This window comes from Ptychodera flava, chromosome 12, assembly GCF_041260155.1.
Source record: "Ptychodera flava strain L36383 chromosome 12, AS_Pfla_20210202, whole genome shotgun sequence".
NCBI lineage: Eukaryota > Metazoa > Hemichordata > Enteropneusta > Ptychoderidae > Ptychodera > Ptychodera flava.
The window spans coordinates 32,967,429-32,992,200 of NC_091939.1; the positions used below are offsets into that span (position 1 = coordinate 32,967,429).

Here is a 24,772-nt window from a genome sequence, read left to right on the forward strand (position 1 = left end):
ATAGGGCAAGCATAGTACACACAATGTGGCATGTAAAACACCTAATATTCTGACACATATTATACTCAAGTCTGCACTCATTTGTTTTAAAAAAAATTATCTGGTCACATAAATTAAAAAATCTTGGGTTGTCCTCAATAAGTTTTTGAATTACATTTTGCGAAAGCTTAAAAGCAATGTATAACTCCTCCACATGAACAAAAGACATTCTACGCTTTGATTACTCGAGGTGGTGACTAATTCTGACAATTTCATACCAGCATGTAAATTTTGTAACAGGCAAGAATTTGCTCGCAGAGAAGACACAAAGCCCCAGGCTGTGACATGCCTGACTGGTCTGTTTAAAAGACAAACTGAGCTTGGCAGAGTAACAGTAAATCACACTAGAACTGCCTGCTGAATTATGCATCTATAAATAGCAATTTGCAACTTTCTTTTGCACTAGAAAATTTGCCTGAGAGAAGATATGACTTCCATTCTATGTCATCTGTGTTCATGACAGTGCACGTGTACTGTCAATAGTCAACTAAACATAAAAGACAGCCAACACTTTAAACCTAAGTCCATAAATCTGTTTTATGTGTGGGCAGTCATTTGTTCTCCTGGAGTGTTTTCACTTTTCCCCTCCAGTAATATACGCCCTTTGACATATGACCCTCCAATGTAAGTTCAGGGCAACACTCTGACCTTTGACATATGACCCTCCAATGTAAGTTCAGGGCAACACTCTGACCTTTGACACATGACCCTCCAATATCAGTTCACGGCCATCTCCCTGGCAATCTTGCTTCAGATTCAACTTGTTATTGCTTGTACTAATTACAAGCATTATTCACAAACAGGTCAATATAACACCATAGACCAGCAGACGATCTCTGTAATAATACCACTTCATGGGTCTATAATTCAGTGAAAGATTTGTGTGGGGCAAAAGATGACAAGGTACTTTAATATTCTATATCATTTTGCAGGAAATGCTTAACTGTCAAGGAAAAAAATCTCTTGGGAAAAGATAACCAGCTGTTTGCAATTTATGTTTGCTCATTTAAAATACTTATACTACTTGTAAAGACCAACACCATAAATTTAAAGTGGACAAAATTTTAAATTTGAAGTTGAAATGAGTGATGAGAGTTTCAGTTTGAGTGAGCTTGTCCATAAAGTACTGGCCTGAAACAAAATGGTTGACCACTTGCACAAATGATTTTGATTGTGAAAATGTTGATCATCATGTTTTGCGTATCTTTGTGTCATCATAAATTATAATATATGAGCTAACTTTATTCTGCAGGGGTGTGTCAAATCATTTGCATATATCATTTGCATGTGAATGGTCATTTAAATGATGTCAACATTTCGGACATTACAACACAGAACTGTCATCAATTTCTTGTAGTTCTTGGCAAAGACTGCAGACAGCGTAATCAAGCAGAGAATTTATAAATGTCTGATGTTCTTACATTCCAATCTTTAATATTAAAGATACTTTGTAAGGAATCTTAATGTCTTCAGGGCAGACTTGATGCAAAGTGTGCGTGACACTTTCTGACTGAATTAATTTTCACAGGGTTATAAGCTGAAAGGTAAACAGCCTCAGTACTCAAGTCAAACCAAACAACATAAGTTTTATTTTTAGTTGTGCTACTTCTCCTTTCCGTATAGACTAGCATTATATTGATATGAGTTAGGACTGAAATGCACACGCTTCATGCCTGGCGGCTTCTAATGTTCAACACAATGGTAGAAAATATTGATTCAGAAATAAACATTTTCATGGCACAACTGTGAAAATATTACCTTTAGAAAAAACGCTGATGGTGGGATGTTAAAGTCAGCTGCGTGTATAAATCAGCGACTGTTCACATATTTCATTTCTCTTTATATTTTTTCTTTCAGGTTTTTTCCCTTTTTTTCTGTTTTTATTTTATTTTTCCCTTTTTTTAGTATCATTTTTTTTTTAATTTCGAAATTAATTTTTCTGAAAGCCAACGTGGACGGAGAATGTCAATGGGTGATTTCATTTCACTGTACGGTCCACAAATTGGGCAGATCGTCTGCCCTTCACGTAAATTATTTTCATCACAGGGTTGTATTTCATGCGTAACTCCTTAGGCGCAGTCACTACTTTTCAATGTCTCTTTTACAAAAAAAAACACAAAATAAAAGTGGACAAAGTACTGGCATTTGCAATGCCTGGTTAATGACATAAGCTAGAGAGCCTACTTAGAGCTGCTCAATGCTGTTAGTGGCATTTGCATGTCTCTCACTAAAAGGCTCCCACATTGCACATATTTTTTTTGTTTTGTTTTGTCTGTTTGGTTATTCTCCCCTCCAATTCCATCTGGATTTTGAAGAGGATGTAAATTTGTTCGGTCTACTTTGTCACAAGCATGTAACTCTTGCCTTTTTCTTCTGTCATTTTGCCTCAACCTTCAGAATAGTACACAATCTTTCCAGCTTCGTGGTTAGTGTCTTTGGTAATACGTCTCCATGCTGTGAACAGGAGAGAGTGAGAGAAATAAAATAATTAATCAGTGAGTGAAATTGAACAAGACTCTAGATTTCAAGGGCCAGGAGAAGTAACTTTGGATGATTTTTTTTCATTATATTTATTTGTGCGTGTCAACTACAGTTTCTTGTTCTACTCCCAAAGCATGTTGATATACAGTGTTGAGCTTATCAGCTCTGTCTGTACATGTGTTATTGTTGACAAGTGAATTCTGGTCCGTACTAGAATTGATACGTCAACAATAATACAGCATTTAAAACATATAGATGTTGTGTTGACAGGCTGAATAGTTGGTGTTTTATGCTTTAAAGAGGCACTCCCACTTGGTAACATTTTTAAAACACATTTTTTAATGCCAACGGTCGATATTTGACATGGCGACTGCGCGCGGATCGCGAGATATCGCTAAAAACATGTCCTCAAAAAAGTTAAAGTTTGAATTCCGGTGGCCCACCTGAATTCAGCTTCCGAACATAGAACGTTCGGCACTGGGGCCATTGTCAACTAAGCTATGGAGTACGAGTGTATGCTGACGCTGCTGTAAGCCACAGCAGTATCACTCTCGTCGGTGAGCGGTCATGTCCCATGGGAGAAAGCTGAGTCCTACTGACTCGGCAAAAAAAAAAAACGAAAACAAAGTTTGCTGATTCCACCAGAATTCGCATAGGTGACTAGCACAGATAGGTGCGGTTGATACATAGTATGCATAGTGACCGCCGCGTGGTATGCGCGTATACCACACGCGGCGGCCGCTATGTATCGAAGCACGCGTAACTGTGTGGCAGACGACAAAATGTAGTCATCAGAGGCAACTTATATCTTACACGTAAAAACTGATATCTATATGGTATTGTTTCAAAATTTAATACAACTGATTGAGAATAATGAAAACAACAAAAACTAAGGAGAAGTTTTAAAAAAGAATTACCAGAGGTAAAGGCATTGATAATGATGTAATAATAATAATAATAATAATAATAATATTAATTTATTTATAAAGCGTCAGTATCCACAAAAATTGTGATCAAGGACGCTGAAAAAAAAAATACATTACAAAAAATAATTAAAAAGCAAAGTAAAAAAGTCATCACAGTAGGAGGTAAATTAATTGCGTCATTCGAACGTTTTTGGACTCCTTAGAATATCGTCAATCAGCACAACAACACACTTTCGGGGGATTTCGGGTCATAACCAGAAACGATCGTAAAACTTCGGGATGTGAAAAATACGCTCGGGAAATGACATGTTTTTATCGATATCTCGCAAACCGCGCGGAGTCGCAACGTCAAATATCGACCCTTGGCATTAAAAAAATGTGTTTTAAAAATGTTACCAAGTGGGAGTGCCTCTTTAAGGAGTTGAACAAAAACTTGAGTGATGTTTAGGAGGCATCATCAATATCATGTGAAGGACTGATATAAAGAGTGTTGTATCTTCTGTTTTCATCATGTTTTCATCACCTTTTCCACTATATCTTCTCAGTCTCTGCAGTATTCCATCTGAACACCTGAACCTGTCCGTGTTCAGTATAAAATAAGGTGTGTGTGTGACTATGAATGTCTTCAGCAAACAAAGAGGACATCTCCGGAATGAATGATGTCATGTACATAACCAAAAACCCACTGATAACTCTGGTCATTTTGGATGGGAAAACTAGATTCTACCAGAAATGTGTATCACCTGGTATTAGATCTATGTTCATTGCTTTTCAAAAGCTTCAGTGATCACTTCAATGGGAATTTCAGATTTCAATTTACTACACATCGGTGGGTGTTCGAAGAAGCATTAAAATTCTGTTGAGTGGACTAACATGTTTGATATCACCTTGTTAGGGCCTTGTTGGAGCATCAAATTGGGGGTTTTTGTAGTGACAGGGACACAGTTGAATTTAACACAGAAACAGTTGAATTTATGCATCAGTAGAATGTATAGACTAGAAAAATGGAACCAGGTGATCAATCTTACCTCTTTCTAAAAAACTAGCAACATCCTTGTGATTAAATATCCTACAGTCGTCACTCTTGGCGCATTCATGTTTTTCTTTTGGGGTTTCGGCAATATTACTGACTGCAAATGAGTCCATCTTCTCCATAGGGTCAATCACCAGGTGACCATTCCTGAACTCCACCGTTCCAAAGCTTATTCCCAAGTCTTCATTCCCTCCTAAGGCACCCGGATCACTGAGAGGGAAGTAGATTCCTTTACCTGTTAGCTTTCCTGAGCTGCGAATGCCCAGCTTCTCTACAATAGCTTTCTGGTTGTTGCTGCTCCTTCCTATATCTCCGGCTCTTTTGCAGTTCAGTGCTTCTGTTTTAATCGCGAAAAACTGTAGTGCATCGGAGTCTTCTGAAGGTTTTGGTTGCAAGGCAGCCGGCATTTCCTTCTCTGTCCCACTCACTGACTGTGTAGCTATTTCAGTAGATGAGGTCTGCACACTGTCCGTAATGATGCTGCCGGATTCATTCCTCTCGTTTTCTTTCATAGAAGACAGAACCATCACCAAACTGTTTTCCGTGGACGGCAGTTGAGCACTTGGCATAGTCACAAGGTTCTTCTTCAAGCGACTTGCATAGGTATCGTCCACAGAAAACATATCAGACCGACTCGTAGAGATGGCGAAATCTTCCTTGGAGACTGGAATCTCCGGCAGGCTGTCGCTTCTTGTCAAAGTTTGTTTTTCATTGTTGTCGCTGTCAAAATTCAGTGGTTCCTTGCTTGAGTACGTGTCTTTAGGAAAAAAGTTCTGTTTCAAAGGCGGGGGTATAACTATTCCATTGAGGTGCCCTGTGGAGAGGACAACTTTTTCCTCAAAGTTTTTCAAGGATAAGTGAGGCTCACTTCTTGATATGTGGATACCTATCGTTTGGGGTTCTGAAGACCTTGCAGATTCCTCATACCTACGCTCTGACGCCCTGGCAGAGCTGGGTCTTTGTTTCCGTGCATAGGGCTGAGGCTTTGCATCTAGGCTTGGGTCACCCGTGACTGGCCCATCACCCTGAGAACTGTGATGAAATGTGTACATGCTATCTTTGAAAGCCTGTTTGTTTTTCAGGTCTGCATAAGAACCCTTGGGCCGGTAGCGGCCATTGTTCCCTTTGGCCTTCTGATGGGCATCTGACTTGCCCTCACTGACAGCGGGCTCCGACTGCAATTTCTGTTGCCGCTTCTTGCTACGCTTGTTCTCAACTAGCTCAAACCTATCTTCAACAGACTGCTCTACTTCAAAGAGGTAATTTTTGTCACTTGCTGCCACTTCTGTCCTTTGTTCAGAGTCTACAATCTTAACGATCTCAAGTTCAGGCTCTGCTGCGGCCAGGTCAAGTTCATTATCCATGTTGCCAACCTTGAGATCGTCGCATTTATCTTGTAAAGTTTCACTAGTCTCATTATCCACAGAAAGCCGTTTCCCAGGCATTCCTTTACACCTGTCATTATCTGTAGATGTCATTTTATTGCCATTTTGTTTATTCACCATAGTATCATCTTTTGTTCCCTTGGCAGTGTTATTTACAACACACTTAGCAGAATTCTCCGGCCCCTCGCTACTTTTTCTTTCCTTCTCACTAGTTCTATAAGCTTGCTTTCCTGCACCAACTTCCTGAGCGTTTACTTTCTCCCTCTTTTGCTTTCGTGATTCCTCCTCCGATTTCTTCACTTGGTTCATTCTCTTGGGCACCATTAACTTGCCGCTAACTCTGATATTGGAGACGTACTTGCCATCGACAGCCACAAAAGACACCCTGTGCGGACTCCCGTGGTACTTCAAGTCCTTGCGGTACGTAGCTTCGTCAGAATATACAGGTTCATTGGACGTTACGCCACCAACTGGCGTTTCATGGGGCATCTTTTTCGAGGCACTGCAATTTTTTTTGTCTTTTGAGTATGTAGTGTGGTCAGACAAACCAGATTCCCCTGGAGACGTCAGATCTGACGAGGTTTCCAGAGGCACACTGTTTGTAACTCTGACATTTTTTACATCCTTCACGTACATGGCTGGGTCAGATGAAGCGGATTCAGCTGGCGAAACAAGTCCAGATGAAGTTTCTTCTTTTGCTGTGAGATAGAAGAAAACAGATAGTATAAGACCAGAGTCTTTTTGGAGTCGCACTCCATGCATCCGGAATCCCTTCCTTTGGAGCAGACTACAAATCGGTAAACAATCATGGATGAAAAGAATTAAATGAATATAAAGAAACAAGCAGCTGCTACACAGATGAACTTAACTGGACCAATATTTCCGTTCTGTTTGTCTGTCATGTCTTTAATCAGTACATAGTCTTTGCACTGACCTTCCACCTCTGACCTTGGGTATGTTATGAACGGCTATCTTGCTGTCAACATTTTTTGACCAATATTATGATTAGCAGATTACACAAGCATCAGGTATACAGGCGGTATGGAATATCTGACAGAAACATGGTCTCTATCATACACTTGCTGAAAACACAAAAGCTGACTTTGAGAATGGCATATTACAAGTCTGCTGGTGTGTGAGATCTCACACAAATACACTTTGCAGATACATGTACGTGCACTATCTTTAATGGCCTTAACAACTCTAGAACAGTAAACCTATTGCCAGGGTGAAACTAACTTTGTAACAGAAACTAAAGAAAGATGCACTGCATTTGACTGTCCTTACTAATTGTCGTATGCGTACATCCAGTCACTGGAATGTCCACAACTCTACCATAGCAAATGTAATTCAGTCACTGGAGATAGAGGGAAGAATAATGGCTTGGTATGGCAATTTGTCTTCTGGAAACTTTTAATGCCAAATTTCCATCAAGCAATAAATTTGTTTAAAGGTAATAGTGATGAACAACAACAGTCTGGAAAGCATTGTTATTGCTTTTTGGTTGGAAGGTTTCAAAAATAATAAAGGAAACAATCTAAATATGAAACAAATGAAGTCATCCATAGAAGAGTGTGTAAACTGTGGTTGCCATACTTGATCCAAGAAACCTAATTCATTATTATGAAAAATGTGCAAAACGTGTGACACAATCTTGTCATGTGCTCATAAATAAACGTACCACAACTTCTGCAATTTTTAGCCTACAAAAATCCACAGCAGGCGGTGCAATCAGACCTCTGTTTGAAGTTCTGTTTGCCAATAATTTTGCTAAGAAATAAAGCACAGTAACGTAGAACATGGACTGCATTAGGCAATGATGTCATTTTCATTTCTGATCTTAATATTTAAAATAACCTGGGTGAGATTCAGCCAAACACAATCATGTCATTATCATTATCAAGGATCTCATTTGAAAATATATTGGATGAAAGTTTTCTAATAAATGACAAGACAAAAGCAAGTTTAATAGTCTGACATCTCCCTCTTGTATTAGAAGGTTGTGAAACTTGTCTGTCCATCCATCAATTCTTCAAACCCATCAAAAAAATTTCTAGCTTCTTCATAAAATAAAAATACTAGAATTTTAAACCAAAGTCTTAACCTACAAGGTTGAAACTTGCATGTATAGAGCCCTGGCCCTGCATCAAAAGTTGAACCTTTTAATCAGCAATTTGTGGTTCACCCCTATTGTTTTCTATGGCAAAGTCATACCACTGTAAAGGAAAATAGGGGGTGGAGAGCTGTTCAAAGACATGTACCTTGCTGAAGTCACCAAACAGTTTACACTGATGACAGCTGTATATGATGTAGCCAGACCAATCACTATTCACTGTTATTAACTCAGCTATTTTAAATAATGAAGAGCTACATATTGCATGATAAACATTACCTTGAAATTTTCAATGGATGTATATTTACATTTGCAAGCATAGTCAATGTTGAAAATAACAGTATATCTATTAACACTGTTATTCTGTTGAATGGTTTAAATACACACGACATCTTTCAATAAACTAATATCAAAATTACTTTCCTACAACATTATCAATATAATTCTATTCCTACATTGTGATTCAAAATAATCTCATCTACAGCCAGGAAGAATAATTAAATTGTTCCTCGGAATAACAGCTTCTATGTTTATTAATTAGTATATTTGTAAAATGTAGCAAATATATATTTAATATGTTTCCTTGCTAAAGCACGGGGTCAAAGTAAAATGCAAATGTTAGCCCCAACCTTGAGGACGTTAAAGGACATTACTGCAATTGTTTAGTATAAGAACATTTTTATCGAACATAATTTTACGGTCTATTTTGTTCTCTCTGGAAAAGCTGAGAATGTTGTTCTGTCAACACTGCCTGTATATGTAATGCCTCTATTATTGTGGACAGTTTGTAAAATGTAGACTTCAAATCATCAGTTATAATGTAACTTGCAGGACATTTTGCTGGTTCACAAATTTTTTTTTATTTGCTCACCACCTGTGGAGCTTTGCAAAAATTATCAAAGAAATTTTTTTCTGCAGCCTAATGTAAGATCATTCTGTTGAGACTACAATTTTGGACAACTGACTTCAAATAGCATGCTAGGATAAAAAATACACATGAATGTATCAATGCACACAGAAAGAAATAGTATATTTCAAGGACACAGTATTGACCTTACTGGGCTATGACCAGTCCTAAAGCATGTGCACTTTGATTTTATTCACTGTATATGTTGTGTTTAATATCATAGAATTCAATAAATCTAACTGCGCTTGTATGAATAATCGGTAATACATGTACCGTATTTACTTTTAATTTAAATTCTTCTCTCTCTATATTTCAAGTATATTAGTGACAGCTCTGAATCAGACACTAAAAGAGATAGCGACAGATGCATACATGTGTATATAACGCCGCTGTAAGTCGTATTCAATTGGCTAGATCTACTGAGGGTGATCCATTCTTTTTCTGTTCTAAACATGGGCAGCTAGAAATACACGGCCTAACTATAGCTCACTGGACCACCAATGTGTTTGTTCTGATGTTTGAATATTACGATACAGATAGCCCTCGCCGACATACAGCAAAATTCTCAACTGAGTACAGTAATTTGAAACTGTAGACAGCCAGTCTCTATGAATGTTTCAACCAAATGAACCGATCTCACTACTTGTTGGTATGGTAATACAGCTATACCACATCAAGCAAACCTAAATAAGGGGCTGGTGTCTGTGTTATTGTTACCACATACAAAATAATCCACTCACTAGCTCCTTTCATGATCCACTACATTATACTTTCCCACAAAAGTGAAATGAGAAAGCCATCTTCTGCACATAAATTTTTACCACCTTGTACAACTCTGTGCACTGCATGTATAAACCAATGGTAAATTATCACTTGACAAGATTGCAAAGTACTTGATAAATCAAAATTTCTACAGAACACAAACAAGATATGCATAGAAATAAAAAACATCTTTATATATGAAATTTTCATACTCTTCAATTCATTTTGTTTGCTTCTAAAAGCAGACGCAAATATTCAAATACAAAAAATTACTACAGAAAATCCAGACTTTATCATGCCATACTGATGAGAACAGAGACTTAATATGTTGACTCAATGATTTATTTCTAATGAATTCTATGATATTGGAATGAGAATAGAAAATCAAAGTCTGGTGCCTATATCAATTTACAACCGTGGCTTCCAGTTCATAAAAGACTATGATCAGAGATGAAAGGTGAAAATGTGGAACAAAATCAGGCCATATTGCCTGGGTTCACTGAAACATACTGCAGCATACTTGGTCTTCATTTTCAGGAACCCCATTAAGAACTCCCTGTGGAATGATCCGCCAAATTAAAACACACAGACGGATTCTATCCCTTGGTCCAACAGTTCGAGGCATTCCTGGGCTGTATTACAAAGCACTATTCCTATAAATTATCTTAAACTCGTGTGCCTGGACACAGCTAGTTTGTAAAAAGAGACTCCGAGCATGACGATGAAATTAATATTGCTATTTGATTGGTATGAGCTCCACACACGCTGCTGAAATTGCTTTTTAATTTTTTTCAAAAACAGAGATTGAGTTATTGTATAATCTGACTCTGAGTGCAAATGCCCTTTAGGAGTTCTGTTTTTGATTATGTCACATATGCTGTTATTGATGTAATCCTTTCCTTTGCTTCCAGTTCTCAGTGGAAAATATTAACCAATGTGGCTACATTGTTCCAGCCTCCCTGCAAGTCACCGGGACCACACAATGGAAAAAAGTCGGGAAGAACAGTCTGGAAGGCACATAATTAAGTTTGAAAAGTGAAACATTTTATCACGAATCTGCACATGTACACAATGCCAGTCAGTTTAATTTAACATCAAGTGTGACAACTGTCAGCATAAAACTGAACATAAACGATACAATTGGTCAATATCCTCATCTACATATTTATTGACGCCTCTAAATTAACCTGTCTATCCCTACTTTCATGTAGAGTGGTTCAGCCCTGTCATAGAATACAATAGGTCTGGACCAAATTCACTTTCTAAAAGGGTAAAGCACTAAACTGTGAACAGATGCAGAGTGGCGGTATTATATTGAGCTATATGTGAAAGCAAGTAATTTGATGAGATCTAAAACATGTACAATCAACCATTAAAATAGGCAATAACATCAAATTATATTTTTATCAGCGGTTGCTACCTTCACTGGGCACATTCCATGACAGTATGGCTGTAATATTATACACAATGTGATACAGCATTATGCCTCATGTGATGTTCTTTATGAACACTGTAATAAACTGAGGTTGGGCTATGTCTGTTGAAATGAATTTTAGATTGCTATGCCATGGCATTCATTGTGTGTGCAGTACAATTTTTCATGATTGTGACCTAAAAATACTTCCCCGGTATTTTATACGTGCCAGAAAATGCTATTTAATTCAAACTGACCACATTCACATTTGTAGAGATTGTTGTAACTTCACTTGGTGGGACCTTCCAGCATTTGGCCCCTCCACCCTATTTCAAAATTGATTAGTCTGGTACTGAAGTAACTTTTGGCTATGAAAGGATTTCACTGGCATGATCCACTGGTTTACAAGATTAGTTTGGAAGGGGAAAAAAATGTTGCTTGGAGCACTTTGATATGAGGACAAAAGTTGTGTTGTGTCTTAATGAACACGCCTGGGTTTTGTTGAGGTTACCAACACAGTAATTTCAAAAAGTTTCATAATAACCGTCTGGCATTTATATAACATTACACAATTTATGCTAGACTAGCATTGGATTTGTTGTGCAAATATTTTTAGGACAGTCGTCTGCATTTTTTGGTAAAAATTTGGAGAAAGAGTGTACATTTTTGCATTCATTTCTTATTTTTCTATTGTAAGTTACCGTTAAAAGGGTAGCTGCATGCTCTGTATCAAAACCTTAATTTGATCCTCTACCATACTGTTTAATTTATGCTATTATTGTTGTTGTCAATGGCACTGTATATATTGTTTTTGGGGTAGAACGAGCTGTGTCATATGCAGCTAAAACCGACAGTTTTAAAAAATAAGTGATGACTACCACAACAAGGCAACAGAACTATCCAACAGATGTGGCAGAGTAGCATTGCTAACCATTAATTTCATGCATACATCAACCCACTTGGCAGATAATCTGATGTACATGTTGTGTCTGACCCCACAGTGACCTCAGGTCAAAGGTCTAGACACACACACACATACATGCAAACACACATACCCTAGACGATGAGAGCAGATTTTACTTGGGACTTCCAAAGTACTCGGTTGAGTATTTTTCTTTGGTCGACGACAACAGCACTACAGAAATCACAGATACAAACAACAAGCACTATCTTTTTATTAGAAAAAAAAATGAGATGTGTGATTATGAAACCACTGACATTATTCATAATGACCTCACATGCTTACATGTTTGAGCTCATAGCTGGTTAATATCTGGTTTCAAGACTGGCTGTTAATTATGGAAAGTTTCATAAATGATTTACCACACATGTATCGTAAGCATTTCTGCAACTGACATCTCAGAGATGTGCAATTTTGTCCACACTGTAATGGCTACCATACTGGTTCCGTAGTATGTAGTCAAGAGGATTTTTTCTATTTTTTATTCAACATTTTTAACACATGGCAATACTCCTAACCAATTCCTCCACAAGTAAAACACTATGTCCCTGTATTGTTCAGTGTCACCTGTTCAGTATTTTATAAAGTTACACAGAAATACTCACACATTAAATTTTTTGGAAATTTTCACATTGTTATTTCAGCATTACCATAGATACATTTTTATGAATATTTTACCTCCCCTACAAAATAAATAAACGAAAGGTAATACTAGTACCATATGCAATACTTGTATGACTTGTCAAATGATGTGGAACAAAAACTTTTTGATGTCTGGTTTCCATCAAGAATGACAATCTCATATTAAAGCAACCTACTGAAATCCATTATTGTACAAAGAATTCAGGATTCTCATTACACAGATTTCAATATTGGCAACTGTTTAGTTGTTGTCAATCTTTTTCATATTAGTATCGTGTTCTGTATGGCTGCAAGTCCAATATCACAAGTATTGATGTAATGAGACACACAGGGTTTTATGTGGCACTAAAAGATTATGTAGTATTTTTCTACTTCTGCATTCTTTTATTGATTTCATGGCATGATGTCTTGTTGGATCTATATGTATGCATTGAATTACGTGCAACAGGGGACATGAAATCTGATTTTGATACACTGACTGCCATGCACACAGTGATATCATACAGTAAGATGTTATCTAATTTATATCCTGATAGTCTGACAGGGGACAAACTCAAGGTATTCAACTATCTGCACTGTCACTACATCACAATTTCAGCCAAACGAGACCTGACTGGTTGTTGGAGCAAAAACATTGGACTAAAGTATGATTATATTAATGGCTAATTTGATATGAACAATTTTTTCCCCTTGAAAAATTTCATAGAAAAGTCTTAATTCATTTTTATCAAGGCCATCAAAGTGTACTGTTAATTAGGAGCACAGCTACCCTAAACAATGGCTGCATACATGACTGTATATAAACCAACTTTATGGCTGAGAAACAAATGAGTGCATTTTTTTATAATTCAATTATCCCATGTGCCTGATTTGTGCACATTTGTGAATCCGCCAACTTGCCTGAAATACAATTTGAAATTGCAAAAGAGAAGATATCACACAAAAAGCAAGCATTCTTCCAACGATTGTATCAGGGGATATTGTATCGATGAGTAACGAGTAAATACTCAGAGTTTTCATCCTAGCCTTTACTATCAAACTTTTCAAAGATGGTACATGTACATGTAAATTCATCCTGCTTTAAATTTGCGACCAAAGAGGAGATTTTCTACCACACCATTCCCACAATGCACAGCATGTTTTCAAAAGGATTAAAACCAAGTTGAACTCTCTGGAGCTAATATCTTTTTTAAATTCCTGTGCGAACAGGATGGCGTCTGTCAACAGAAATATCCCATTACATAGGTGATGGGGTGTCATTAGGGTGCTGGCTGAGGTCCTGATCATGTGATCGCCAACTTGTGAACCGGATGTGTCTGCAGTTGTAGGGCACTGGGCAAGCTCACTCCTATAACTGACACTTGTTTTTCATCTCAGAGAAAAAAAAAAGATATTGAATTGAGCCTGTTCACCCCTATTGCCTATGAACAGGTCCACACCCACCTTGATAACGATGGGTTTGGGCTGCACCACAATGGCAGGAGGGTTGAGGAGACATACTCCTCCTGAGATCAGACACAAAGTTAGAGTTGATGTAAAGTGCTAGGGACAACAAACCTGCTGAGTGTGAATTACATAAGTGTACACATAGAACAATGGGAGGACAGTGTCTTGAAGTGGCCCTTCTGAGGTCACATGGTTGCCATGGCCACAAAAGGTCACCCGACCCAAAGGGGCTCAGTTATTGAGCCACAGGCATCAAACAGTACTGGGGATTTCTGAAAATCAGATTTGTAAAACTACGCCAAACAACTCTAGACAGTTTTTCTTGCATGTTTGCTCCAGGTCATGGTGTACAAAATCAAGCCTGGTTGTTTGTATGCTGTGGCAGTTGCCACACAACAAGTATACATGTACAGTATACGATCATTTTTAATACCAGATGTAATCATTTTTCACAATACCTAAACAGTTCTCACTCACAGCCACATCCTTGATATGGATGTGTGCAACTCTTTCAGAGTTCAACCAAATTTATGATCTATTTTACGAGAATGTGGGTTCTCAAAGAGTCCTGAAACTTGTTTGTAAATTTTGAAACCATAAACTGTGGCTTTACTCAGCTGATCAAAAGTACACAACTCACAGTCCAGAAACCAAATCCCTACATGTACAACTTGAAAACACAATTGAATTTTATCCCAACGTGAGTACATGGCTAAATTGAACATGTACAAGAAATAAACTCAGGTAATGGTTAACTTTTTGCAAAAAAGTGAACACAGAAATATTTTCCAGATTTAAGAAATTCAATCTACCTCTGAACCAGTACACTGGATCAAAGTAAACCTGACTGTAATTTGAGGTGTGTTTGGTTGATCAACTCCTTCAAAGACAGCGTTCTCCTTGACAAATGGCATGGATTTTCAAGTTTCTTTTAGAGTGTCAGTTTGACTTAAGCAATGACAAGACATGTCTATGTGTAACAGTAGTCTGCGGCAAAGCTGTTTGAAAAGTGGGAAAAACATAAATGTGACCAAAAAAAATTCTGAAAACTTGGTGTCTTTCCAGCAGTACAATGCTGTCTTATCACTATAGAAGACCAGGTCAGGGGTTTTGATGTGTGTCAGACAGAGGAACACAAATATTTATCAACAAAGGAAATGAAAAAGCCCTTTGGAAAATATGACTGGAAGAGTAAGTAAGGTGATATTATCTTGTTATTTCAGGCAACCAACCCATCTAAATATATGAACACAAATGAGGTGAGATACACATGACAGCACATTATTCAGATCATAAACTTCTTCAATGTAAATAACATCTGCAGTGTTCTTGTTTTTTTTTAATCTTAATTTGATATATAAGTGGAAAATGGTCATTTATTTAATGAATATCAGACACATTATACATGTTTATTTTCATGAAATAAATGCTACCATTGAAGGTAAACATGATGTACTCTAGACCATTTTTTATTCTTATTCAAGATCAGTAAATTTAGACCTAGCAGAGGAAAATGAAATATTTGTAATTGGTAACATTTACAAAAATTTATTTTTTAAAGTATTTCACTGAGCCATAAAACTCTCTTGATAGTTTCTTACTATCCAAATGTATCCTCACGTGAGTTCAATATACAGAATTGTGACGATAATGACTTCACATGATATTTACACGAAAGGTTTCGACATTTCATAACTGCAGAAATGCGCATATGAAATGTTACATAGCGTTGCATGCACCAGCTGTTGCCAACTGAAACCATCCTGTTGTCATAGCAATTTGATATTTGTTCAGGAGGTCATTTCTGAAAAAACCAGCGGCTGAGTAGCGATGGAGCTGACTGCGAAATGGAGACGGAATAGACCCAGCAATACCCTGTTTGAAGTGTTATGATTCAAATTTCAAGACACAAAGTTCACCATACTACAGTGTCTCTATTATACCTAATCACAGTAAATTGAGCCATGTGATGGCTGAGGCAAAACAGTAATGCCCAGTTTTAAGAGTTATCATGACAGCTGACACCGGCAATCAAGTCTTCAGAGGATACCAACATTAATACCTTAAATCAAATTTCACACAGTGTTTATATCCAATATCACACTTGGGGGAAGACTGGTAAGAAACCACAACCACACTGCCAACAGCTGTGAAGCGGGTGTGAATGCAACGGATCTGCCGTATTACATGTATCTCGGGAGTATGTCATCCCTGGCCTTGTGATTCCCAATGGTCTGATGACTATATCATTTTATAGGACTCGTGTTTACGGTGTAATTTACACTTGATCCCAGATCTGTGTTCTAATTCCAATTCTTCTGATTTAATTTTACTTGCGGCTTGTGAAGAAAGTCTCAGCCGAACATCTTGGATGTGTTTGAAGATCTAACAATGCGCTGCCAGGTTTGTAGACAAAATATCCACACGCACGGATGGCTACTGTTCAGCAAAAGAGAGGAAATTACCTGATAATTTTCCCTATTGGATGGGAAGCATTTCAACTACACACAACAAGATGCATGGATTACTAACCAGTAAAAAATATTCCACAATGAACCTTGAGGCACACACTACTGCTGAGTGCATTCTCTGCAAGACTTTTTCAATATCTATTATAATTTAAAGAGCTCTGAGGGGTAAGATTATGTAAATACCTAACTCCTGCTGCAGAGCTCGTAGAGCAAAGTTTCACTCTTGCTGCTTTATCCTGCTAAGTTCAAGGATCAGAGGAACCTTTATTATAAAATACCCATGATGCAAAGTCCAAAATGGAAGGTTGTATATTACAACTGTGATTCTCAGCAAAAGTTCAATGACCTGTAAACCATTCAGTTGGTTCAAATAGTTTGTGTTCTGCCATTTGATGCATAAGACTAACATACATGGACACATAATTGGAGTCTAAATGTTACTTGAGAAAGCAAATGCCCATTTTTAGATATCACTTCTTTCTTTTTCTGTTTCCGGTACAGTGAGTACTACCAGCAATGCACAATATAAAATATCGACTACTGTGAATATCATAGCACATTCAAACTATTTGCTGGGCAAGCAGAACCATGACCAGAAACTGTAAAATTTACGACAAGATAATTGTGATTAATTTTTATGTCATTACACAACACTTAAAATGTGTATGCAAATCAGCTACCATGAAAATTTCTGTACAATGGATAAAATATTGAGGAGTTCTCAATTTTGTCTGAAATCTGAAAATTAACTCAACAGTTTCCAATACATTTTCCCTTCTCTGTTTCTGTGTTCTCACTAAAATAGACATTACAAATTTATAAGTCAGTAATACCCTGCACAGATGGTCCGATACAGTTTTGCCAGGAATAACACACACACAGGTAAAAATACAATATTCTGCAATTTTCTACTTTGTGCTGATTACAATTTACTCTTAATACCCTTCAAAATCCAGACATCCTGTCTTCATGTGGAAATACAATGTAGTGCTTCAGACATTATTTTACTAGATTCATTAATCACTTTAGTGAACAGACAAGAATTGTGGATTTTGCAGAGTGATATCAAATACTGTAGATTAATTCCTTCAATCTCACCTGCAGAACTTTTATTAATCATGCTCTTGGTAAGGTTCATTGCCAAGTTTGCAGTGATGTTAATACACAGTGCAGAGAATAACACAACTTTATGTTAGAAACTGTACAAGCCTAAAGATGAGTGGACGCAGACAACATTTTGCATTAATCTCAAGTAACCTAGGGAGTCATTTGGGTAAGGGCTAGAGTACGCCACTACAGGTTCCAAGGTTTAACTTGCAAATGTCAGGCTTTACGTCACTTTATATAACTTGTGCCACAAACCTAATGACTAGCGTCTCGGAAGCTGTTATCCAATCGGTTGGCTGAATCTTACCACTATCATTGAACTATACACAATAGACTCCTTAGGTGACTGTGAATAGTGAAAATCAACCAATCAGATAAAACCTTTCAAGCCAGCTGCACATCAGCAGGGGCCCACAAACAGCCCAAATCATTTAACAATCTGGCAATTTCCATGAGTCTGTATCGCTTTTATCAATAGTTGTATTTTAGAACTTCCAACATACACCAGAGCCAACATACTACAATGTAAAAGCTAAGCTTCATAATTCTCTACAAAAAATCAAAGCATGGTGTCTCTACGTATACCTTTTTATCAAACAGAAATTATGAATATTATCATTAATAAATATCAAATCAATATTTTCTTTGATGACCATTATTTTTAGGTTTACAGAAAAGTTTTCCTGCTAAACCATTGCACTATGGTATTATTTTAGTTCAATCTGTAGTTTGTCTTTAAAATCTGGAAAGATAGCTACAACAATGACACATCCAAACACATACAGATCATTCACATATAGCCAACTACATGTATGTCTTGTAAATTTAACACATGGTTGACCAATGAACCTTTGACTGACAACAGCGAGGTCTTGCAGATATTCAGCTGTCACTTTTGGCAACGCTTGCTCTTGTCAAAACTTCCACAGCGTACTTTGCTCTGGACGCACATGTCAGTTTTTTACAGACTAACTGAGATTGGAGACCAGTCTCATATGAGACACAAGACACCTTGCCACACTGCAGAACTGGCAGCTGACACCTCACCTGTTCCTACCTTACTCACCCATTTCATGGGTTACATGTACAATATTAACTATATTTAGAAAAAAACACAGACACACACATCCATCTATCCATCCATACATATACATACATACATACATACACACACACATACTAACATACATACATACATACATAACATACACACATACACACATACATACAAACATACATACATACATACATACATACATACATACATACATACATACATACATATATACTAACATACATACATACATAACATACATACATAAATACATACATACATACATACATTATAACATACATACAGACACACACACACACACAACCATATACCGTAGACACAGACAGACACAAACATCCTGTTTATGAAAGGAAATCTCCCTACTTATTTCCGTAAAGCACATATTACTAGAATATTGAGGAACATTATACTTTATGATCGTGTTTTTTATGTTTGCAGAAAACAAAGTTCATAAATTTCAAAATATACTGTTTCACTCAGAGAAAAAATAGAAATCTGCAGCAGCCTAGAATAATTAACGGTACACAATTTTGTAATCATATTAGGGTCTGAATCAAAAGAGTTTATTGGGGAAGGTAATTTTAACTCATTTCTGTATAAAAATTGAATCAATGAAGAAAAAACTGTGATATGTGCAAGTAGACTGAATCAGTGTAGACACAGGAACATACACTGCTGTTGTAAAATGGTCCAATAAAAAATATCAGACTGACCTTTTATGACATAGGAGGGCATATAGAGGGTTTTATAAGCATGGGTATATTTTTCTTTTCAATTTGCGATCAATGCATCACACTAAAGTGGAGATTGTACATATCATCAGTGGGTTTGTACATATCATCAGTGGGCTTTACAACGCCCACTGTTGGCTGCAGCCCTCTCATGAGGAACAAGCATGGTCTTTATAGACCGATGAGTTGAAAAAACCTTAGATGTACATGAACATTGTTACAGACATACCATACCTAGAAGTGACACATTTTCACCCATGCAAATTCCACCACACAATCTTGCATGTGTCTTCATGCAGGCATAATCTGTTTGAACTTATGAACCATTCTCAAGGAGACTTTATGATAACTACCAGTATGTTTTGAACAGTGGTTTCACACTGTGGGTGAAGGAGGACATAATTTTATGCCTGGGCCATAATTCACCATATTCACCCTGACTGATTTTGGTTTCACCTTTTGAGTGTGGGAAGGCAGGCTTGGTAGGAGGTTTACATGGCCATTTATACATCATTTATATCACCTGGCAGCAGTTTGACCATCTAATTAACATTCAGGCCACTGAGGTGACACATTCTATGAATTTACTCTGAAACAACTGCTGGTGCACGTACATGTACTGTGTGAGAAGTACAACCATTGAGAAGGTGTTTGTGGAAAAAAAAACCGCTGAAACAACAACTGATGAATTATGCACAAGCCAAACAGACATATACCGATGTGCTGAATACATCTATAGACACGTCACATGAAAGAGACAGGGCTTACTTTACCCTGTGTCAAAACACTGCCTGTCTAGACTCAGCTCTACTGAAGAGAAGATGCCGGGCCATACTTCACATGAGGCCATCAGATTTTAAAATTTTCAAAAAATTTTACGGTCATCATAAGCTCAATTTTCTCAAATTCATGAGACATAGCCTTACTCCATAAAATTGTGTGCATTTTTAATTTTTAATCTCCCTGATGAAATGATAACAGTCGCTGTTCGTACTAGTGTTTTTATTATTGCAATTTTCATCTTGTGTTGTGATGTCGTTGTTGATATCAACCCAATCTTTCCCACATCAATGGTACCACAATTCACAATTACCAGGTCCACTTTCAGATGAAAGTAAGCCTTGCATACTTTTACTGCACACTACAAACCATAGCTTCCACTTCATTAGATCAATCATCAATGTGATGACTAGCATTAAAACGAAATTAGTTTCTGCTAAATATAGCAATATTACCTCATCATTTTGATTATTTTGACCTTGAATTCATAACTCAAAGTTACTAAAAATTCAAGGACTTTCAAAGACTTTTTTCAGCAATTTTTTGAAAGACCTCTAGGTCCAAACTACCATTTTCCAGATATCATTTTTACAAATCACGTTTACAATATCACAACTGATCTGCTTATCATTTTTGAAAATTGCAGGTGGATTATTAATTTTCCAGGACTCGATTTCATTTTCAGGACTTTTCCAGGAATTTCCAGACGGCTGTAAAATTCAAGGACTTTCCAGTAGTGTGATGACTCTATCAAAATAGTTGTGAAGAAGTCACCTGCATAGGCAGGTATTCCACGAGATTCAACTATGTACAAAGACTATTATTATTATCAGTATTTCTATCATTACCATTGTTTACTACTGCTACCAGCATTATTATTCCCCCAAGTGTTGAAATCACACAAACCTTTCTTTTTCTTTTTCTTCTTTTTCTTCTTCTTCTTGCCATTGTTGCCATCACTTGTAGTGTCCTGATTTTCCTCACTAGAGTGAGGCACGCATTGGTCGTAGTCTTCCTCGCTGTTCTGCTGCATGGATTTCTGGCCCTGCCGCGGCTTCACTTCCACAGTCTGCATTTCACTGGCCAGGCTGTCGTAAGAGATGGGCTCCCCCTCGGGGCAGGTCGTACTCCCACTGTGGCTCGTGGGTATCAACTCCATGGCAGAGCTCACCAATGCAGGGTAGTCCAGCTCATTCCCGAAAGGCGCATCGCTCCCGCAGAGTTTCAGTTCGTCCTCATTCTCGCCGTCCGAGGCAAAAGTGTCATCTTTGCTCGAGGAATCCGTGTGCTTAATTCCTTTCCTAGGGATGTCACTTTCCTCAGTGAGGTAATCCTGACTATGTAAGCTACTGTTACTGCTGATGCTACATAGCCCACTGTCCACTACCGGGTCATTGACAGAGTTCATACTTATGTAAATCTGTTCCTTTTCCCGGAATTCTTCCTGTGGAAGGTCTGCCAATTCCCGGGCAGATTCTTTGATAGCTTCAATCTGCAAGGCAAGAAGAAAGACCAGTGGTGAGAATAAACAATAAACAGGCCCCAGCACCATTTCCACCTGAGGTTAGTTTACACCTGCATTCATGGTTAGAGAATTAGTATTCATGCAGGTATGCAACAGGAAGCTGAACAATTTCAGAGACTGATGAAGCCTGTAAATTGTCATACATTTTTGTGCGTATGAGTGACAGCACTCAGACAGACAGATCAACACACCACAATACCTCTTCTCTCTCATTCTCAGAACATTCTATGGTAAACTGACACATTAAATGATGTGGAGTGACCCTTATTCAAGGGTGAGTACAGACAATACGCCATGAGTTCTGCGACTGCAGGATATCAAAGATACTGCCCTCATGAAGTGAGTAATCAGAACAAAGTGGTTATTCACAATTACAAATACTATAGTCCATGTGATAAACTATGCTTGTCTACCAATGCCAGCTACACCACACGTACTGTGAGACACACTTAAGTACACAATTCAGACTGGCTAAAAAAATCAGAATAAAAACACTCAGATGATTACTACATAATACACGAGTATCTGTACTCTTCCTATAATATTCCAGGCTGTAACTCCACACCACAGTTAAAATAACATACAAATATACGGCCTAAAAACATTTTAATTGTCAAGAATATGGTGTGTTTATACTCAAATGGCACAACACAGCAAGATAGATGTCAATATTTGAAATGCTGGTAGACTAGCAGGGCAGGAGGTCAGTCAATATAAACCACGCTGGGCTGATCCTCTGAATATAAATGACTGACCATCTTGTCCAGCACAGGTGCATGTATGTCTATCTTTAATTCAACCATAAAATCCTCATTTTTCATTTACTGAATTTACAAGTGATGATGCTGTAGAGATTCACAAATAAGATGATGCATATGGGTGAGTCAGTGATAAGTAAGATTGTACCATGACCAATACATGTATCAAAATACTACATATTTAGTACAAAAACTTGATTCATTCATTTTTGCCAGATTTCCTCTGTTCAACAATGTCCTTCTTTCAGAATTTTCGATGAGTTTGCATTCCAAGCAAATTTAAGAAGCCATACAATTTTTTTTTTTGATGAGTAGTTATAGCAACATGGCTACCAACACACCTCCTTGAGTTTCAACCAGTTTACATTTTTTTGGTCAACAAAACTATGGTGAAACTCTTACTGGTTACTGAAACTGTTTTAAAGTAGAAAGTATGAATTGAAAGTTACATCTGTAGGTTCAATGATTATCAAGTAGGTACTTGTAAAAAGTAAAAATATACACGGAATCGCTGATGAACATAAACAATGATGAATGGAAAAACAAACAAAACATTATCATATCATTGTGACTGTCTATGGACTAAGAATAGAAAGTAGAAAATTACACAAGAAATGTAAGCATGGTGCCAACTTTCTTTCAATTCTTCAGCCTTCGCTTGGGAGACCGTGAACAGACTCCAGCAAGGTCCTGCACTCAGGTATATTGAATTATGTGTGTTATCTTCCATGTTTGCTAAATGGATTAAACAATAACTTGTTTTCCAAATTTTGTGATTTCTCTTATGTGATTTTTTTAAATAATTACGCAGGGACAAAAAAATATGGAACACGACTGACTTCAGTAGCGAGGAGAGCTCTGAAAATGTTCGATACTGACAGCAAATACCATACCACATAGCTAACATGTTGATCAGCAAGTTTTCCAATGGTGGAAAGAATTCCGCAGTATAAAAGAACGCACGATTCAACTGCAGGGAAAAGGATAATTTTTCATCGGCAGAGACCTGGCTGTGCCTTATGAGCTCAACTGGAGCCCTACTTTTCATGATATGGAATTAATTGTGATTAACTTTACAGAGGGGAGGACAGAACAGAAATGTAATTCAATCGAAATCCACCATCATGGTGTCCAACAATATGGAAAACTATGTACACCGCATGACTTGAATACCCATACATTCACATACAGACGTGGACAAGACATGCCACCTTGCTGTGAAAAAAGATGAAATGTTTTACAGCTAACGCTGGAAAAAAGTATTAAAAAGCTGAAAAAGAAAAAAGTACATTTCCTTACTGGTAAATATTGGTTGGTTTTCACAGCGAGGAGAAATGGTGGAGGTATTTAAAAGGGCAGTATGCAGACCTAACTCGAGCGACGGACAGCGTATGATACGCCACACCAGCTGTCAACCCGGCCTACGCATCATCTCGAAGGTCAAAAGGCCATGAGAGCTGGTGATATAGTATTTCACGTTATTTTCTGTTTTTCCCCTTTTCCACAATTTTAATGAATAATCTTTCATTGTAATTTTGAAAATGTTTCCAAAAAAAGCTTAAAGTTTGCTATTTATTTCAAATACACAGAAATGAGAAAAAAATGCGTAACTTTGATAGCACCGTGTTGGGCTAGGGCTGAACGGGAATATTGTATCGACACGGTACAGCGGTTAATTTTCGAACATTTTTAGGCATGACACCACTGGGCAGAATATTATTGAAGCTGAGAGTCGACAAAATAGAAAACAATGCAATTAAAATTTAAGAAAGACAAATATGGCCCTAAACATCGTGTGCCGTACAAAAACATTGGTGAATATTACGGACTGTGTGCGGCAACCAGAAAAGCCTGAGAAGGAATGCGTTTCATACAACGGCAGTCACTATGTGTGTACATGTCACACTTGACCGAAACTATTACCTGAGTTATGGGTAAATCTTGAGGTATAATTTCGTCATATACCGTGAAGAATCTCTCGGCATCTGCCTGTCTAAGTGCACGTGCGAGCAACAGAGCTAGACGGCGATTTTCAAGCGGTAAATCTACGGAATCGCTCATCATCTTCACCTAGGCATGTCGCCATTTTGAATCAAGAATATATTTTGTTGTTACGCAGGATTGGTTTGTTTGTTGTTTCGTTAGGCTTGTAAACGGGTATGAGCAGGCCCTGGCAGTGTCCTGGGCAAGCACCCCAGATTCGAACAAAGGATTTG

The 24,772-nt window shown here is 37.5% G+C and overlaps 1 protein-coding gene across 2 annotated transcripts; it reads right to left on the reverse strand.

The window, feature by feature from the left end:
- Positions 1–1,864: 1,864 nt before the first annotated feature.
- Positions 1,865–24,664, reverse strand: LOC139145675 (uro-adherence factor A-like). Of its 2 annotated transcripts, none has more exons than XM_070716966.1 (4): positions 24,480–24,664; positions 21,180–21,765; positions 4,475–6,562; positions 1,865–2,493 (listed from the first exon to the last, which is right to left on the reverse strand). In XM_070716966.1, the coding sequence occupies exons 1-4, from the start codon at positions 24,618–24,620 to the stop codon at positions 2,426–2,428; spliced, it is 2,883 nt and encodes a 960-aa protein (XP_070573067.1). In that variant the 5' UTR covers positions 24,621–24,664; the 3' UTR covers positions 1,865–2,425. The 2 variants fall into 2 exon arrangements, with proteins under 2 accessions (XP_070573067.1, XP_070573068.1); XM_070716967.1 differs by lacking the exon at positions 24,480–24,664 and adding an exon at positions 23,856–23,981.
- Between the last annotated feature and the right edge of the window lie 108 nt (positions 24,665–24,772).

Coding starts and splice junctions, on each gene's coding strand:
- LOC139145675 (XM_070716966.1), bottom strand. CDS start 24,620: ATGATGAGCGATTCCGTAGATTTACCGCTTGAAAATCGCCGTCTAGCT. Junction 21,766..24,479: donor AAGATTTACCCATAACTCAG/GTAATAGTTTCG, acceptor CTTGCCTTGCAG/ATTGAAGCTATCAAAGAATC. Junction 2,494..4,474: donor TGCTAGTTTTTTAGAAAGAG/GTAAGATTGATC, acceptor TCCTGTTCACAG/CATGGAGACGTATTACCAAA.